The 20,469-nt window shown below is 29.7% G+C and overlaps 2 protein-coding genes across 5 annotated transcripts in view; one reads left to right on the forward strand and one right to left on the reverse strand.

Annotated features, from left to right (window-relative positions):
- The first annotated feature begins 155 nt into the window (after positions 1 to 155).
- Positions 156 to 5,620, forward strand: Lerp (lysosomal enzyme receptor protein). Of its 4 annotated transcripts, none has more exons than XM_012289198.2 (17): positions 156 to 291; positions 555 to 783; positions 866 to 1,020; positions 1,109 to 1,374; positions 1,468 to 1,621; positions 1,690 to 1,841; positions 1,925 to 2,040; positions 2,131 to 2,372; positions 2,485 to 2,688; positions 2,830 to 2,973; positions 3,045 to 3,218; positions 3,342 to 3,519; positions 3,598 to 3,668; positions 3,749 to 3,875; positions 3,974 to 4,122; positions 4,358 to 4,468; positions 4,589 to 5,620. In XM_012289198.2, the coding sequence occupies exons 1-16, from the start codon at positions 232 to 234 to the stop codon at positions 4,442 to 4,444; spliced, it is 2,508 nt and encodes an 835-aa protein (XP_012144588.2). In that variant the 5' UTR covers positions 156 to 231; the 3' UTR covers positions 4,445 to 4,468; positions 4,589 to 5,620. The 4 variants fall into 4 exon arrangements, 3 of the variants coding, with proteins under 3 accessions (XP_012144588.2, XP_012144589.2, XP_012144587.2); XM_012289199.2 differs by having other exon boundaries at positions 4,592 to 5,620; XM_012289197.2 differs by having other exon boundaries at positions 4,358 to 5,620.
- A 471-nt stretch (positions 5,621 to 6,091) lies between these two features.
- Positions 6,092 to 20,469, reverse strand: part of Tl (toll like receptor) — a 33,911-nt gene continuing 19,533 nt past the window's right edge. The window contains exons 2-6 of the mRNA XM_003704944.3: positions 13,544 to 13,770; positions 10,314 to 11,308; positions 9,467 to 9,776; positions 8,735 to 9,328; positions 6,092 to 8,504 (exon numbers count right to left, since the gene is read on the reverse strand). Coding sequence (XP_003704992.1) covers positions 7,374 to 8,504; positions 8,735 to 9,328; positions 9,467 to 9,776; positions 10,314 to 11,308; positions 13,544 to 13,732 — 3,219 coding nt within the window. The 5' untranslated portion in view covers positions 13,733 to 13,770 and the 3' untranslated portion in view covers positions 6,092 to 7,373. The remainder of the gene's footprint in view (positions 8,505 to 8,734; positions 9,329 to 9,466; positions 9,777 to 10,313; positions 11,309 to 13,543; positions 13,771 to 20,469) is intronic.

Genomic DNA, 20,469 nt, shown 5'->3' on the forward strand with positions numbered 1-20,469 from the left:
TATCTCAATTGTCATTCATTTAAAAGATATATCCAACCTAAACCGAATGTTATAATATTTTCATAACCATCAAGCGGTTCCATAAAGTGATTTCGATCTATCATCCGTATTGTATCATTAAACGATAACCCTTCATATTTTGTAATTTTCAACGACGAACAATATTGTTATGAGTGTAACTCTATTAAATATTTACAATGTGATCAATTTGTTATTAAACAAAGAAAGAACATGTATAAGTTAAATATCTTACTATCTTTTTATTATTTTGCAACTGTTGCTGTCTTTGCTGTAAGTACTAAATTTACTTCTTTAATGTTATTTATTTATATTTTGTATATATATTTATATATATGTAAATTGTACAACTTTTAAATTAAAGGAGTGTTCTAGGTTTTGCATATATTTTGTTAGATCAACGAATTTTTAGTGTATTATATTTAGCACTCTGAACTTTTTATATTTGGAAATGACAAAATTAATATAAATTTGTTCAAATGTTGTCTTATTACATTTCAAACTGCACTATAATTATTATTTATTTTTTTACATAGAATGCACCTGTAATGAGTGATAATTTTTGTATAATTCATGAACCAGTTTTAAAGACCTTTTCTTACAACTTGACAAGTCTTTCAAATCCTACGAAAGATGTTACATTGAGTTTTGAAGACCTAAATGAAACTATTCGACTACAATTATGTATGCCGTTAAAACAAAAGTGCAATGGAAAGGATGGATACGCCATTTGTTTGACAAGAAATAAAGAAGAGAAAGGAATAGGTTTTAATGTTTTCTTATCTATTCTTGAAATGTTAAAACTACTTTTGCTTTTTATTTACATAACTTTATCTTAATGTTACAGGGAAGACACCACCAAAAATAAATGCAGAAAATGGAACAATAAAGTTTATATTTACAGGGGACAGTTGTACATCTAAACTTAATTATATTGTACATATAATCATGAAATGTGATTACCAAGCTGGAAGCGATTCTTTTCCTGAGATATATCCTCATGTACATATAAAAGATTATATAGAGAATTTTTCAACGTAAACTTAATTATGATTGACATTATGAAGTTTTAATATTAATGAAATTTTAGGATGCAAATCAGTGTGATTTATACATGGTATGGAAAACTGCTCTAGCTTGTGGTCCTAGAGTTACACAGAATTGTGCAGTAACAAATAATGGATTGCATTATGATTTATCTCATTTAACAAAATATTCAGAAAATTATGTTATTCATACGGGTAATAATACATCTCCAAAAATTATATTAAATGTTTGCCATTCCGTGATATTTGAATACAATGCTCTGTGTCAAACACGTACGGGAGCTTGTTTACGAGATCCTTCAAAATCTAGGTATATATGCTTCACTTTTAGATATAAAAGTTTTTTAAATACTTTTTAATAGCAATTTTGAGTTTTACTACATAGATAAAAATTTATTTATAGATATGTAACTTTGGGTAATGTACAGAGTCCATTATCTATCCAGGAAGATGGGCACTTACAGCTTGTGTACGAACAAGGAGATTTGTGTACAAAGCATATTTTAGAACCACATATTAAAACCACCATTACTTTCATATGTGATTTTAAAGCTTTGGTAAATTTTATAAATCAAATTGTCTATTTTTCCTCTGTTCTTTGCTAATCTTTTTTCTTATTTGTTAGGATACAATTCCAGAGTATGTGGGAGGAAGTGAAGAATGTCATTATCGAATAATATGGAAAACTGCAGAAGCATGTAGTATAGAATCTTTGCGTAATCATAGTGCAATAACTGCTGGAAAATGTACAGTCAATAATCCTCTTACAAATTTTACGTAAGATTAATTCAAATTATTTTTAGCATATGTATTATTATGTATTACATTCAACAAAATTTGTAACGAATGATATATTGCAGGTATGATTTACAATCTTTAATGAATCATGACTTTTATGCTAACGCTCAAGATGGAACAAAGTATACATTTGGAGTGTGTACACCACCTTCAAATTCAAGCTGTGTATCTGGAACAGGTTATTTTAAAGATTTTTAATCCGTTGAGGAAAAATTTGTATATATTATATTAAAAGTTGTATTATAACTATTTTCATATTTAATTGTAGGTGCTTGTTTGACTGAAAATAGTACATCTATGGGAATAGCAAATACAAATCTCATGTGGGAAGAAGGTGGACCATATTTAAATTACACGAATGGAGCTGATTGCGGAAATAAACAACGCCGTTATACGGTTATTGCATTTTTGTGTGGAGCAGAAGGATCGCCGAATAAACCACTTGTTATGGAACAAAATTCGTGTCAGTTAATTATACATTGGAACACTAATTTAGTTTGCGAGAAAAGGGTTAGATTATTAATTGAATACATAGTTTTTATTTTATGATGATTATTCCTCTTATAATTCTCCTGTTTCGTTTCATCGTAAAGTACATTTAAACAAATTTTTAATTTCATAGATGAAGTGTACTACAGCTGACAGTGAGATAAACTTAAGTTCATTGATAAGTTCTACCAGTAATTACGTTGTGAAAGTGAATAAAACGGAATTTCATATAAATATATGCAGACCATTGGTTCCTAAACCAGGTTTAACATGTACACATGGCAGTGCAGTTTGCAAAGCTTCATTAAATGCGAATAATGATTACATAAACGAAGTCGTAAGTAGAAATTTTATATACATTAATATAACTACGTAAAACGATTTCAATTAATTGTGATGTGCGGAATTTTAAAATAAATTATGTAAATGTAGATATTTATAAATACAATTAAAAAATAACAATGTAATTTGTTGACAGAGTTTAGGATTTCCAAAGGAAAGGCCTATAATAAATAGCGATCGTAAAACAATGTTACGATACATAGGTGGATCACCTTGCCCTGAAAATCCAAATAAATTAATTTCTTCGAACTTCACATTTCCGTGTGATTATAAAGACAAGGTAATAATCAATAGATACATGCATATATAAATGTTATGATTGTGTAATTATTTTATGATTGACTCTTTAAGGGATCTCCAGAATTCAAGGAATACAAAGACTGTACTTACGTTTTTGAGTGGAAAACTAGCATTACATGTGGTGCTGTAATGGGTTATTTGATTTCTCCCTGTATTATAAAAGATCAATTACTTTTACATGAATGTAATTTGTCTTTATTACACAAAAATCAACAAGTGTATTATGTAAGTTCAATGATATTCAGTACATATGACATGCTTTTTGTATTAATAAATTTAATTTTATTTTTCTGAACATTACTTTTAATTCAAAATAATTTAATAAAGTTATTGGATATAATCTTGCAGGTAAAAAACAAACAAGGAAAAACATATAGCATAAATATATGTGGAGGTCAAAAGCTTTGTAATAATTCTGCAATATGTCAAGAAAACAATGCCTATGGATCATTTAAAAACGTATTTTTCGATTATGGTAGAAATGTCATAAGATTACAATATTCGGATGGTAGTAAATGTGGAAACAGTAAGTACGTGTAATATAATGATTCTGAAGTAGTTTTAATGTAATTTATAAGTTTATTTTTTGATACTTTTAAATTAGGTTCCTATGCTTCTGAAGTTCGATTCATATGCAATGAATCCATAGGTATTGGTGTTCCAAAATTGCTATGGGTAAGTTAACATTTTACAATTGCTTTTAATTATACAATAATTTGGATAATATTTGTATTTTCTGTTGTTTTCTAATATAGGAATCAACGTGTAGTGCGGAATTTGAATGGTACACTAACGTTACTTGCACTTGGCAGTCGAATACTTCACAGCCAACTGCTGCTTCAGATATACATGAAAACGTTCAAGGCATTTCTGCTAGTCATAGTAAGTATAAGATCATTAAATTCCTTAAGAAGTCAAATCAAATAACTTCATATATTGATAAAATGTTGTTCTTTTACCTCATGTGTTATTTATTTCAGCCTGTACGGTGGCAGGTATCGTGTTAAGTATTATCGTTTGGGTAGTAGCATTGCTTTATTTTCGAGATCCAGATAAGCGAGCCTGTTTACGTTCTTGTTTCAACCCCTTTTCTTCGAGAAGAGGTAGTGGTCGTGTACAATATTGTAGGGTATGTTTCTTATTTAATAACTGTTAATTACTTCCTTGAAATAGTTGATTCTGAAAACCATGCAATTTTTGCATATTTAAATAGTAATAACTACTGAGTTATTTTGTAGATACTATTTATTTCTAAAGGATATGCTAAAACTACATTATTTTATAATGCTGTAATTTATGATACTTTAGTTAAATAAATTTACTAACTAAATAATTAATAATGAATGCATACTATTTTGTTTTAGGTTGATACAACGGAAGAGGCTCGCCTTCTTCTTGATGATCCTACACAATGTCAGACAGATAGTGATGATGATATGTTGAATGCGTAGTTTGATTCCCCTGCTTTCTTTATGGTATGTTCTCAAGCCTTGAACGGAATAAGTAACATTTACGAAATGCATAAAAGGGAGTATTTCTGTCTCCTTGTTTAGCTTGCTACAATAGACTGATAATTATTTAAAAATTTGTTACAGTAGTTATGCTGCATAAAACATTGAAAATATTTATATACGTATTATACAGTAATACGTGGTTTTTATGCTGGTGACATAGGGGAAATATTCAACGTCGAATTTTACTTTGCTTGATGTTCTTTTATAAAATGTTTGTTCCTCTGTGACTTAGCGGTTTGTCTAAAATTGCAAAGAAAATACATAATAAGAGGCTTTTTAAGAACTGAAGACTATTTAGTTGAACAATATGATAGAAGAAGTGCAGAATATATTTATTTTTTAAACTTTCTTATTTTCTCTATATTTTAAACTTGGCTTTTACTTTTGAATAACAAAATAATTTTGAATTAAACTAATGTAGTTCATGTATATTACCAGTTGCAGTTTTTTTTTCCAATTATCGCTACAAATAATAAAGTTATAAATTTGAATACATTTTATAAACATTCCAGAACATTTTCATTTATTAAATTAATTAAGAAGAATTTTGTTTTATGTTTGCATTTTTTGTTATATGTATTATTCCTAAAGTGAACATATGTGATAATAAGTATTTATATTGTTCCATAATTTTTGTTGCAATATTTTATTAAAGACTTTAAACACTGTTAACGGATTGATAAAAACATTGTATATTTTTTTGTCAAAATATTTTATGTAACAGAGACCACTCTAAATGCAAATAATTCTTTCTTTTTCTACATTAATGGTATGTGTCAAATGCAATATAAACGGAATAATGTAATGTATAATAATCAAGACAGTACCAAACGAACTTTATCGAAACCTCAACTGTATAATTTTTGATCATAGATGAACCTGTCCTGCAATTGTGATTCAAAATTGATATACTAGTCAAGGTCTTGTATAGTTTGCAAAATAGTAAATGTAATCTTTCTACAAAGCTTTGTATTTGTAAAATAATAACTACAGATTGTGTGTTCTGTTGTAATTATGTGTACATCTATTTATAAGGAGATACTTAATGTGTGTATGAAACAGATTAAGATTTTTGAATAATGATGTATCTGTAAATAATATTTCCACCAACAACTGTTATATTTTATTTCTTTCCTTATATGTAAAATACTTATAAATAATATGCTAATAATGGTCGAGTTATTTTTCCACTCAGCTTTTTATTTTTACACATTATTGTTTTATTATTTACTTTACACGTATAAGAATGTCGGATTAAGCGTACAAGAAAAGTCGCATATTTTCTTAATAAATAAATTAAAAAATTCAGTCAATAGTATTTCAAAGTCTGTACAAGCTGTGCTAAATTATTGAAATGAGGTATATGAGGTATTAGCTTTTTGTCTGATACATATTGCACCTTTTAAATGAGTTCTAAAGTAGGTACTGAATTGTTTGAAACTGATGAAAACGACTCTACAGTTTTCATAATTTTTTTGGACATAGATAAAATATACTATTATACATATATCTACTATGTCATAGAATGATATTAAGTGACTTTGATTGGGATTATTAATTTAATAACAATAGTTTTAACATTAATTCATGTTTTATATAGAGATTCTTTATTTATTGTCGCAGTCGGTATTTTGTCGGTTTGTATTATTTGATTACATAGGAATAATTTACTTTCAATTTATATAAGATTACGTAACAAAAGAATCATCCATGCTCATAAAATTGAGCTACAAACATATGATTGGTGTAGTAACATAATATATCTATGTACAGTATATATTTGTAAGTTTATAGAGAAAATTAAAATTAAATGGTAATGTAAATTGAATTACAGTATGAAGATGTAAAAATGTATTATGTATATGTACAATGTATATTGAAATCGTATGATATCTTATTTAATTAATATCATACTTGATATCGTACGATTTCAATAGTTATCTATAATTATTCATTTCTAATTTTTATGAAACATAATTTCCTAGTTCCCTGTACAAAGAACTAATGGAATATATAAACGATAATAATTTAATATACATATAAATGATAAACAAGGGTGCACAATATACATACATCAAGTATGCTTTTTTAGATGAAAACTAACTTTAAATTATAAAAATAATTCTATATATGTTTAATGTAATATGAGTTCTATTTCTATTATGATTATTTCAACAGCAACCGCAACGTACTCCCTATTTAGAACCATACAAAATTACAAAAAATACTTATTTACAGGAATCTATCATTTCTTTAAAACTTAAATGTATTCAGTCCTCATGTGTGATTTGTCTCTATGCATAACAGATATGTTAACTGACATATTCAAAGTCTGATTAAATCTGTACCAGTCATTTGACATAAAATAAATGTAATAGTAAATTCCACGCATTGCATTATGTATTATAACATTATTATACAGGATATGGTAAGACATGTGGTACAATTGAGAATTTAGGTTTTTGACTAGTTTTGGATTTATGAGTTTGAAAATTTGATAATCTAGATGTTTGAGAATTTATAAATTGGATAATTTAGAAATTTAGAAATTTGAAAATTTATAAACTTGAAAATCTGAAACTTTGAAACATGATTTCACCACACAATTATGCCTAACCTATACACGAAAAACGGTTACTAATATTTTAGTTCATTTTCGCAAGTAAAATTACTGCATTCTGATTGTACCATATTTCATGCAATAGTATAATTCGAGATTGTAATTACTTATTTTTCTGCAATTAGTTCATCACGAATATTTGCGATTCAGAAGTCACACAATAAAAGCATTTAATTACGAGATTTTTCATCCGATATGTTCAATCTTAAAAAATATTTCATGTCCATATTTACATACAGTCTACGATCATACAGTAGTACACTGAATCTTATTCAAATTATGTTTTATTAATTCATCAGATGTGAGTATGAGTTTAGCGTTACTATCTGGCGTAGATACTTTATCGGAATCCTCTTCTTTCTCTTCCTTTGTTTCATTACATAAAAATACTTTGAGAGTATCTGCTGGTGGAGTAGTAGACGCGGGTGATAGTTCTGAAGCACCAACAGGATAAATGAGTTCTTTCTTTTCGCTATTAATTTGAATACAAGGTTGATGTTTCTCGAAGATCTTTCTTCTCATCGTATTTTTGGTTAATTCCGGTGGATGAGGTAAAGCATATCGTAATTTGTCCCAGAACCAAGGGTCTCCCCATTTCACGTACGTGTTTATGTTCAAGTACGTCTTGAGATCTGGGTCTAAATTATCGGTAGGACCTATTTCGCCATATAAAATCAAAATTACTCTTGCTCTGCCCTCGCTGAGGGCCTGACGATGTGCTGTTTTAAATTCCATTCGCCCCCAAACGCTGTTTATGAAATTTGGTGACAGAACCACTACCGTTCGTCTCGAGTTTTCAACGGATCTTATGATCTGCGTTGTTATGTATTCACCAGCTAGCCAATCACGAAGATGCAAACACAGTTTAAATGGCCTGGGACCACTTTCTAGTTTCTTCACTAATTCGTTCATAACAAATTCTTCATCTTTGTGAGAATAACTAATGAACGCGTCGTACAGCTTGTTTTTGTCCAATTCATCTTCAGTGACCCACCACAAACATAACTCATGAGCGTATAACCACACTTTGATTTCCTGTTGGTAGCGATAGTATAGTGCTATCAAAGTACCAATAATTAATCCAACGATAGCTATGGACAAACTTGCTCCTACGATCATTGCGGTATCCGTTGGACACAAATCCGTTACCGTCATCTTCAGCATTGGAGATTTGCTACCTTCGCATTGGATCAGTGACGGATGCTGAATAATTCTTCCGGCTCTCGTTTGAATAAAGTTTAGGAAATCTTTTGTTTCGCAATCGCATGCCCATGGGTTTCCATGTAGTGTAAGCTCCTTCAGCGTTGTGGAATTCTTTAAGAATTGCAAAACATCGGATCTGAGCCTGGTGAACTTATTGTTATGTAGTTCTAGTATCTGAAAAAATTCAATTTTACTTCAATCAATGTTTAAAGCTAAGAGTTTAATAGAGATTTATCTATATTCTTAAGGTAGATTATATCTCTACAGACTGATTTATTTAGGAAGTACTATATTTTAAGAAAGATTATATTTTATCAGCTGAAGAACAAAAAGGTAACTAAAAGTAAGTCTAGCAAATGCATCTATAAATTATAAAGATTTTATTGTTAACAAAAATAGTGTACCTCAATATTTGATGGTAACTCGTCCAAGGATATCTCCTTAAGACTGTTATTGGCCAAAAGTAACGTAGGTGTCGACACGTTGTTCAGACCAATCTCGGCTAAAGATGGCATTTTTGTCAAGTTATTTCCGACAAAATTCAATTCAAGCCGGTAATCAAAAATGGTCTGAATGTGTTGCGGTATTTGCGTTAAATTTTTGTAAGAACAATCGACAAGCAATGCGTTATCATTTCGTCTGATCCAACAGGAACATCCAGAGGGACATGGTTTCAATGTCGGACACACGAAAGATTTCGACTGCAATTTATCCACGACCATGCAGGTCTGCACTGCAGGACCGTGACAGGTCAAATTGCCTGGTATTATGTGAAAGTAATTCTGAACGAAAGGATGCATATCTCCGTTTAGGTAACGAAGGAAGTCGTACAAATCGCAGTCGCACATTACAGGATTGTCGTCGACATATATTATCACATTACGTGGAACTTCTTGATATTTCGCTACTGCTTCAGCTCCGCGTAGAGAGACGTGCTTAATTTTGTTGTGCCTTAGATCCACTTCAATATTGTTGGACAAAAATTGTAGATCTTCGGTCTGAAATCAATTGTAAATAAATAAGTAAAGTATAGCAAACAAAATATAGGGGGTTCTTAATTTGGAAATGTATTGTTAAGACATTTTTTAATTTGTAGATTTAAAAATTAAAAATTAGAGTACAACTTTGTAACTTACCGTTATATAAGGTATCTTGTTGTAACTGAGATTCAATAGACGTAGCTGTAAAGCGTTTATAATCCAATCCCCAAATATCTCCGTAATATTGTTATGAGACAGATGCAATTCTTCAATAGATGTGCAATCATAAAATGGTGATTTCTTTCCAAATTCGTCTTCAAAAGGTGAGGAGAACGTGAGCTGATTGTTAGAAAACTTCGCAATCCGTAAATTTGTCATTGAACTAAAACTCCTATCTTGAATGGTTTGTAACTGATTTCCCTCCATATTTAAGAATGTCAGCGATTTTAAGTTGCTGAAGAGGCCCCTGTAATTTTTACAATACTGTTTACAAGAATATTCGGTAATTATGAAAATACTTTAGAAGTTACAAAATATATTATAAAAATATTTTTTAAATTATGAGATTGTTATATTCTACAAATATTTGAAAATTTTGAGAATGTTATATTCTACAAATATTTTAAAAATTTTGAGAATGTTATATCCTACAAATATTTAACAAATTTTGAGAATGTTATATTCTATAAATATTTTAAAAATTGTGGGAATATTATATTCTACAAATATTTTAAAAATTGTGGGAATGTTTTACAAATATTTTAAAAATTATAGGAATGTTATATTCTACAAGCACTTAAAAAATTATGAGAATCTTATATTTTAAAAATATCTTAAAAATGATGGAAATCTTACATTGTAAAAATATTTTAGAAGTTAGAGAAACATATGACAGCTCATTCACAGCAATATAAGAGATTACATTTCTGACTAGATTACAGTATTTCCAAACATCTTTTTAAACAAATACTAAAAATAACGAGAAAATGTAAATAACACGTGCCTCGAAATCGAAGTGAACCGGTTTCCCTGCAAGTTCAAGTACACCATCTTGGTCGCATCCAAAAAAATTCCATCGGGCAACGAAATCAGTCTGTTAAAACTGAGATCCAGCTCCAACAGTTCATGCAGTCCCTCGAATATGCGTTTAGGTAGCGATACCAAATAATTGCTGTCCACGGTAAGATTCTTCAAGGACGAACAGTTCCGGAATATGTCTTCAGGCAAGGTCATCAACCCATCGCGTCTCAATTTCAGCACCTCGAGTTGCGTCAAATTGGCGAAGAACCTTCTCGGCAGTGTCATGTTCACTTTATTGTTGGATAAATTAATATTCTTCAATTTCACATTGTATCTGAACAGACCCTCCGGGAAGGAGGTGAAGTTGTTGCTGTACAAACTAAGTGTTTTCAGATTGTACAATTTCGCGAAAATGTTTTCGGGCAGGGTGGTCAGATAATTAGAGTTCAAATCCAGAGAAGTCAAAGACACCAGTTTGTCGAATATGCCAGGTTTAAGTTCGGTGAACTTGTTCAACCACAAATTCAGCAACTCCAACTTGGTCAGTGGGTCGAATACGTTCGGTTCGATTTGGCTCATCATATTGTTGCCTAGTTCCAACACCTGGAGTTCCGGAGTGTTGTTGAAAATTCCTGGATACAAACGCACGTTGTTCTCCCGCAAATCGAGCCAGGTTATATGAGGAACGTCCGCGAACAGGTCACTGCTGAGATTCGTTAAGCCATTGCTGGATAAGATCAACCATTTCAATTTCGGAAAATCCTTCAGATGCTGCCTGTTCAGGTTGCTGCTCATGTTGCCGTACGATTGAAACAGTAATCTGTCGACGTTTTTTGTGCCGAACATGCTGACGATTTCACCGAGGCTCGAGTTTGTTGGCAGATTGCACATGCGGATGTAGACGGACTTCATTTCGATTTTCGGGATGAAGTTGAAGGAGCGGAATTCGGTCCATTGCGGTGTTTTCTCACAATCGATCTAAACAGGTGAATATGAGTTTTAATTAAAAAATGGTGTTATGGTTAAGTACTTCTGTTAGGTATGATTAAGTAGTTCTACATCAATCTTATTTTTAGAAATAATCCTAATTATCTACATTATTATAGTAGATTGAGAATGAATATAATAGGCTACAGACGTATTGTCACTATTTATAATCACGGATAATTTCATTTTTAAACATTCAAAGGAGTTTAAAAATTATGGAATTTAAAGATTTGAAAGTAATTTGTGAATTTGCAAATTCGAGGATTTGTTCTAACCAAAAATTAATTCTTTTTGCTACTATTATACTTTTAATTATTAATTAATTAATACTGCATTAATAATTACTTTTGGAACAACTTTGTTTTATTTAATATGTTTGAACATATTTTTATTGGAAAGTAAAAATTATATGTTATTTTTTTATATTTTCTCTTTGATTTAAATTGGAAATTGAAAAATATTCTACTGATTCACGATATAATACAGTTTTTAACTCAGTTTCCGCTGCACGTAAACTGACAATAAGGATGTTACATAATGGAAAGTGAAAGCCTGAATTCTTTTATGTCGATGAAAATTCATGAGCGATCCGCATGACCATAGAAGATTTCAAATATTATATTTGAGCGATTTTAATTGAGAATTGATTTAAAAAGAATCAATTAAAATATAGAAAGTTCGTAGAATAGTAGCTTATGTAAAATATAATGAGTAGTTTCATTAATAATAAATAAAAAATAAATGAAAAATAAATGAAAAATGAGATATTTGTAACAAAATACATTTAGAATGATTCAAATTAATTAAATGTATATTTCACACTGATTGATTTGGAGTAAATAAGTGATATGGAAATTTGGGATTTGAAAATATGGGGATTTGATATTTTAGGGGTTTAGGGATTTAGAAATTTGGAAATTCGATATATTTGAAAATTTGAAAATTTTGCAATATTGAAATTTAGTATTTTGGAAATTTGGGAACCTAAAAATTCGGTATTCTGGAAATTTGGAATTCACAAATTTGGCATTCTGGAAATTTAGAAATTCGTAAATTTAGTATTTTGGAAATTTAAGAATTTTATATTTTGGAAATTTGTTACTTTGAAAATCTAAGAATTTGATACACTAGAAATTTGAAAATTCGTAAATATAGTATTTTGAAAACTTTGAAACTTAAGAATTTAATATTTTGGAAATTTATAAACTTAAGAATGTAGTATCTTGGAAATGTGAAAACTTAAAAATTTAGAATTTTGAAAATTGGCAACTTAAAAACTTAGTGTCTTATAAATAAGTAAATTCAAGAATTATTTTAAAAACTTAAAAACCCAAAATCTCTACGTTTCCAAGCATAGAATCCCACACAAATTCCAAACGCGAAAGACATTTCATAGAATTTCCTCAGGTCTGCCATGTACAAAACATAACACGTCACTCAATAAGTCTCCGGTCTAACTAAGAAAAACAAATTTTTTTGTACAAAATCCACTTTAATCATCAATATACATTCTTTCCAGTGTGATATATTGATTCCAACGCTCCTCTAACTTTTCAATTCCCTTTATATTAAACGATTTGTCTTTACCCCCAAAATAAGCTTCAGTTTCCGCAATCACTTCTTCATTTGAGCCAAATTCTTTCCCTGGAGCATTTTTTTCATATTTGCAATATATACCAGTCAATGATAGTTGATTTTCCTGGTGCAGAGTTCCTATAATGCTTATCAAGTCACTTTTTGGCTTCAACAGTATTTTTTCCGATTAAAAAACAGTGTTTAATCAACACACGAAATTCCTTTCTATCCATTGTCTTCAAAATTACGAAACTGGGGGTACTAAAATGACTGTAACTTCTAAACTATTGGTCAGAATACCATGAAATTTTGACACGTACTGTTTGAAGGTTAGTATTATTCGAAAATAACGTGGGTTTGTCACCAGTGTCGCCATATATGTGTCAGGCCGGGGACTTATTGAGTGACGTGTTACATGTATCTATTCCAAAATGAATTATTATCGCTGAATAATTAATGTATCCCATAAACAAGGTACCTAAATATATTCCTTGTAGAACATCGAAAGAATACATTTACACCGACCTCAGTCCACGTGTTTTGTATAAAATGAGAAGATACAGTTATATTACATTCCACTGCACCTCCCACGTTCCGTATCTATGTATATGGATACTCTTTTCGAAGAATCATTGAGTCACTCATGCTCACCCGAATATAATCCTTTGGTTTTACATTCACGATGAAGGCTGACTGGTTCTCTGTTGGACAGTATAGTTGAATATCACCTTCATATCCATTGTGGCAAGTACATCTCGATTCTGATGAGCACCGAAGAATATCGAAAGCGTTGCACGTGACGAGGATGATCGAAAGGATGATCCAACATGGGCCGATCATTTTATCAGATCCTCGTGTACGCTCGATACCTGCTGTTACTGCAAAAAAACATATCACATTTATTAATTTTTATGCCTCTAAATCTTATATGTGCTAATATCTAATTAACGTGGTAATTAATTAAGGTGAAGTGGGGTAAGTGCAGACTGATTTTTGTAAAGTTGGTATTTAAACGTATGTATTTTCAGTCTGCTATGTAAATACTTAACGCTGTCGATATCGAACGCTTTGCACAATTACTACTATTTAATTAATATTAACTAAGACCTTAATTTTCCTTATACATTTTGATTTTGATAGGAAATTGTTTAAAATGTCAACTACTCTGCACTTTCCCCGAAAATGGGGTAAGAGCGTAACTTGAAGTTAAATGCTTTGAAACTTTATTTCATGTGCAATGGGGCAACAGCAGAATTATTAACAAATCTGCTATAAAATGCTTTTTACTGCATGATGTAAGTACTCTATACTGCAAACAAGTATTCTTAGCTGAAATATAAAAGGGGATATAGTGAAACAAAACAAGGAAACAAACATACTAAATGGAGAAATTTCGCTCATATTGTAATAAAAATAGCCTGTATACGCACTTGCCCCGTTTACGAACTTAACCCACTTCACCTTAATAATAATAATAAAATCTTTAAATGTTCTTATATTTAGTTCTAATGACCTAGATACATATTATTAACCTTTTAACCTACTATTTTCTCAGTAGTCAGTCAGAGTTAATTAATTATAACTGCAATGTTAAGATAAATGAAAAACGCTGAAATATATTTTGGATTCAGGGATCTTTGATTATTTTTGCAAATTATGATGAGTACTAAACACCAATTTTACTTATGGTGCAAATTTAAGTTTGTTGTATCTGAACTCTAATGTGCGTCACGAGTGCGTCACAATATAAGTCGAAGGGTGAAGAACATGTTCCTGAGTAACTTTTCGCTATAATTTAATCCTTAATGTACATTAAAAAATCGTCAACCATAAAAAATTTGTAAAAATCAAGATTTTGTACGTGATCTGATAGCAAAAATTCTTAAGATTCGTATTTTATGTCATACCTAACGAGAATTATGTAATGGATGAATTTATAAATCAAGCTGAATAAATTTAAATTATTTTGAATTTCAAATTGTGTAACCGGAATATTATTCTAATCGAACTTAACTTAAAATGTTTTTTAACCCGTAATGGTTACACTGAGGTATGCGACCGCAGTCAATTTAGTTTTAATTTCAGCCACTTTACATAAAAAATAACTTTTCAGAAATCCTGATATTTTTGCTATTTTTTTCCTCAAATAGTTATATGCCAAGAGTGTGCACATATAATTTTAACTCATTATATTAAAATTGAAAAAAGGTTATAATTTTTCCATGAAAACCATCATTTTTTACGTTTCTAATTTTTTTTATATAATATGTTACAACTTTCAAACATTATTTATAATTTTTTTCAAATTAGGATAATGAGTAGTTTCTTTGTAAGACATACTTTGTAATATTTTTAGTGGTTGGAGTTTTGTACGTCCCAGCATGATCTTCTGATGAAGTGCTACCGTTAAATTACAAAATATACTACGTTGAGTTAGATTAGTTTAGATTGATATATTTATAAATATTTTCTTACTAATAATTTTGCAATAAGCAACTGGCGATGATTAAGTTATAAGGAAAAACTCAGCACGACCTCAAGAACATATGTCAAGATCAAGGTCATTGTACTGCGCCCCTTTTAGCCATATATATACTACTTGTTAATAATACCAATATGTTTCTTACTGTATCTGAAGTTTATTGTACTTCTATACTGCCTAGTACTGGTATTTGATGTTAAAAAATTAGGTTACGACTCACCGATTTCAATGACTCTCAAACATGTTGTCAAGGACGTCCAAACAACCTTTCTCTATAGACGTAACCGTTATTTGGTTTTGATTTCGAAAATGTTCGGAAAAATAGTTTTGATGTAATTATTTCTGGAAAGACACACGCTTTACTGATTTCGATGAACTTGAAAATTGCCATGGTCAACACTTTAAATAATTTTGTTTACGAATGTAATTACTTTTCAGTGTTAAGTTCTATAATGTACGTAAATGATTTCAGATAAATTTGCGGTGTACGATAGTGTGAATAACATAGCATACTTTATTATATTCTTTTTTTTATCGTAAATGTATATGTATAGACAGTAAAACTAATATACATAATATATATACACTATATGTACATATATATGCATTAATATACATAAACTAATATACATATTAATGTATACATATATGTATAGCAGAATACATGTACTGGTAAATATAATAAAACATATGTATTCACTATTGAAAATGTATAGCATTACTACATGTATCTACACTAATTATGTATAAGAATTATACACAAAGCAAACATTATATAGAGTACACCAATATTTTTATGATTAGTGGAGTAGTCATTTATTCATTAATAAAAAAAAATAATAATTATACATAATTAGTGTAATATACACAATATTTATAATATGTATCATATGTATTTTAGTTTATGTATATTAGTGCATAGCACATAGAGTAAAATACATATACTAAAAATAATAAAATATAAGTGTTTACTAGTATATATAGTAAAATATATTTATTATACTAAAAAATTCAATTGCAGTTTCTTGCAAAAATCTCTCCAATTAAGGCAGCACAACGGTTATACATATGTACAAAGAAAATTGACTTGGAATGTTGCACCTGACAGGATATTTCAAGGTCACTGACACTGGCAAGGTATATCGTTTTCTACGTAATTACTAAAACTTATTTATAAGTAGAAATATCATTTCTTCTTTTTTTTCATGAAATGATGATCGTTTATTGAACGAGTTAAATCGGAAATAGCGGTATATACAGCGAACAAGATAAATGTGATAACTTCCTTATGCGACGATAAGAACCCCATATTTCGCAAAATATACTTCAGCTGATAAATTCCCCTTGTAACCGAACTTTTTGTGCATACTAGATGGAGCATCTTCGAACGAATGTTTAGGCTGAATTTAATAAATATCAATGTCAGTTTGAACATATATTTCAGAGTTTAAAAAAAAAATATGGTAATTTGAGGGATTTGAAATTTAGGTGTATGGAGAATTTTAGATATTTTCAACACTTTTTGGCATTTTAAGAAATTTTTATTTGGAGACATGGCAAGTTGCAAATTTGGGAATTCAGAAATTTGAGATCTTGCGAATTTTGAAAATTTAATTTTGGACTTTCGGAGAATTTATAATTTTGAGGATTTTCGGAATTTGTCAATTTGGTGAATTAGGGATTTATAGATTTGGGAATGTGATGGAGATTTTTGAATTTAAATAACTTAATATTTTGGGGATTTGAGAATTGTGCGACGTAGCAATTTGGGAAGTTTGGGGAATTTAGGATTTTAGGAAGATTAGAATTTGGAAAATTAGGAATTTTTGAATTTAGAGAATCTGGAGAACTTAGGGTTGTGGGGACTTTAAGCATTTTAAGAATTAGGGAATTGTGGAATATGGCAATTTGTAGATTTAAGGCTTTTAAATTTGATTATTTCTGAATGTAAAAAATTTAGAATTTTGGGAACTTTGAAGATTTAGAGAATTCATGAATTTCGGTTTTTGGGGATTAAATATTTAGTAATTTGGTAATTTAAAAATTTTTAAATTTGGCGATTAGAGAATGTAGAAATTTTGAAATTTGAAGAATTCTGGATTTTGGGAATTTAGATATTTAAGTACTTTTAGATTTAGTTAGGCTGTTGAGGAACTTGGCACATTCAAAAATTTAGAATTTGTAGAATTTTGCAAATTTTGAAGTTCGAAATGGGATTTTTAAATTAAAAAGTTAAGGAATATAGAAATTAGGGAAACTTAGAAAATTTAAAGAAATTCTGTATCTAAGAATTTGTGGTTTTGTGAATTCAGAAATTTGTAAATGTAACAATATCATTTTGGAACATAAAAAGTAAGATTTAAAAAGTCGATAGTTACAAATCAATTACTACGTATATCGCTATCAATGTATTTAGTAATAATTCGCATGACCGAAGACAATTTTCCATGTACAGCATTATATTATCGCCATAAAACTGAAACTTTGGTACGTGCTCCTAATTTGATGATCAGGGACTCCAGTCTATGAACATAATTCGTGAAAAGTAAAGAAATCTCTTTATCAACAGGAAGTGACCTCGAAGTATCACGAATTACCGTGAAAAATCATTATAATCAAATGAACGATCGAACCATGAGTGATTGAAAAGGTGCAGTTCACGCCACCTCTCGTTAAAGCCATTACTACGTATTGTACTAGAACCACCCAGTGCGTCATACAGTGCGTTCACTCAGTTTCGCACGATCAAAGAGTACAATTCAACGCCACGTGAGTTCACAATGAAGAAGCTTCTGTCTCCGGTAACAACACTCCTCTGTACGAAGAGAGAGAAAAAAGTATCTCGCGCTTCGTTCAAGAAGAAAGAATGTCGATAGAACATGCATGTCACGACCGAAATCCTTCGCAATCGTATTCTGCGTAACGTAGATCCGGCTAACGACCTGTATGCAAGTTTTCTCTAAAACAGACACGCCTCGTTCTACGAATGTACTCGATACTCGTTACACAATGTGTAATGCATATACGGATGCGCGCGCGTGTACCGTGAACAAGCAATTACGAAGGTCACACGTGATTGTTAAATATTAGGTACCGGAGAGAGATCTTGCGATTACTCTGTTCGAGACAAGATCAAATTTATTTATCTATCGTTGTCAAAATTTGTAATATAACAATGGAGATATTTTTGTCAGGTGTTGCTAATGATTGATAGAGATTTTGGTTTTTGCGGATTTGGAAAAGTTGAGATATGGATTTTCAGAGGTGTGACCATTTTGGAATTTTGAAGTTTCAGATCTTGTGAATTTGAAAATACACGAATTTGGAAATTTAGATATTTGAGAATGTAGGAATGTAAGAATTTTTAGTAATGTACAATTTCAGCAACGTACAGTTTGAGCAAAAGAAAGATTGAGTAATGAGAATTTTTAACACTGTACTGTTTGAGCAATGCAAAGAGCAAAATGAAGTTTGAGCGATGTAAAGTTTGACCAATGTAAAGTTTGAATAATCTCAAGTTTGAGTAATATCAAGTTTGAGTAATATTAAGTTTGAGCAATATAAAGTTTGAGCAATATGAAGTTTGAGTAACATAAAGTGTGAGCAATATAAAACTTGAACAAAATAAAGCTTGAGAAATATAAAACTTGAGCAATATATAGTTTGAACAATATAAAGTTTGAGCAATGTAAAGTTTGAGTAACATAAAGTTTGAGCAATATAATGCTTGAACAAAATAAAGCTTGAGCAATATAAAGTTTGAGTAATGAAAATTTTAAGCAATGAATTTTGAGAATATGAAAATTAAAAAATTTGGAAATATGAACATTTTGGGACTTGAAAAGGTTGAAATATGGGGATTTGAGAAATTTAAGAGATCTGAAAATTTAAGAATATGAAAACTTGAGAGTTTTAAATTTAAAAAATTTGAAAGTTTGACAACTTGAATATTTGAGAACATACAAAATTAGAAATTTGAAAATGATCATATCAGTTTCGTACGGTACAACTTTTCACAAATTTGGTTAATTTTTGTATTTTTAAACTTCTAATGGCTTAAATATTCTTGGTATCTAAATGCAAAAACTTGAGACCTACCAACTTTTCTACAAACTCTGAAAATTTCTTAATTTCTAAATTTTTATGTTTGAAAATTCCTAAATTTGTTAATTCCCAAACTTGAAAATTTCCAAATTCACAAACTTGAATATTTAAAATTTAAAAAAAATTAAAAAATTCTTAAATTTCAAAGAATAACATTTGGGAATCCTTACATTCTTAACTTTTATAACTTGAAATCCCGTAAATTTCGCAAATTGAAATTTCTCATTTTATAATAAACAAAATTAGAATAAAGTGTTCATTCATTTAATATTTCCTACTTAACTTTTCTTCTTGAAAGATAAGAATAACTGTACAATAAATAAAATAAACGTTCAATAGCGTTACGCACAGCTCCGTCAAAAGCCGCAAAGGTCAACCCGAATACACACATACATTTACCAAATCATTAGGATACATTTATATCATTTACTTTCCTCGTCATCAGACCAGTTTTATGATAAACATAACGTGACGTAGTAATTATTTTTAATATCTCTCATTAATCTTTTGCGACTCATTTATTTCATATACATGCACTACATTTCTACATATCTTTCAGTGTCCATGTTCTATTATTTCTAGATAAATGTGCAAACATTCGTAGTTTGTTTATCACATTAGAAATAAAACTCGCGATTAGCAAGTTCATCGTGAAACAGCACTGAAGACTTGAATTTAATCGCTAGGCAGCCAGAGCTGAAACCTGAACAATTTTCATGAAGTTTTTGTTCTTAGAATAATGAAATAAACGAATTTATATACAATAAATAAATGTTGCATCGCATATATAAAGTTAAGTGAAATTGTTTATTATTCTCTGTAAATGAAATTATAAGAATAATATGAAAATTATTATGTCGAAGAATTATACATATTATGATGATTATATCATTTGTTAAACTACGTTCAATAATATAAGAATAGGTCAGTACAATAAAAAAAATGACAGATAAAATCCTTACTGGATTTCGAACGCAATAGTTATGGAACA

This window comes from Megachile rotundata, chromosome 7 (genome assembly GCF_050947335.1).
Source record: "Megachile rotundata isolate GNS110a chromosome 7, iyMegRotu1, whole genome shotgun sequence".
NCBI classification, from domain to species: Eukaryota; Metazoa; Arthropoda; class Insecta; order Hymenoptera; family Megachilidae; genus Megachile; species Megachile rotundata.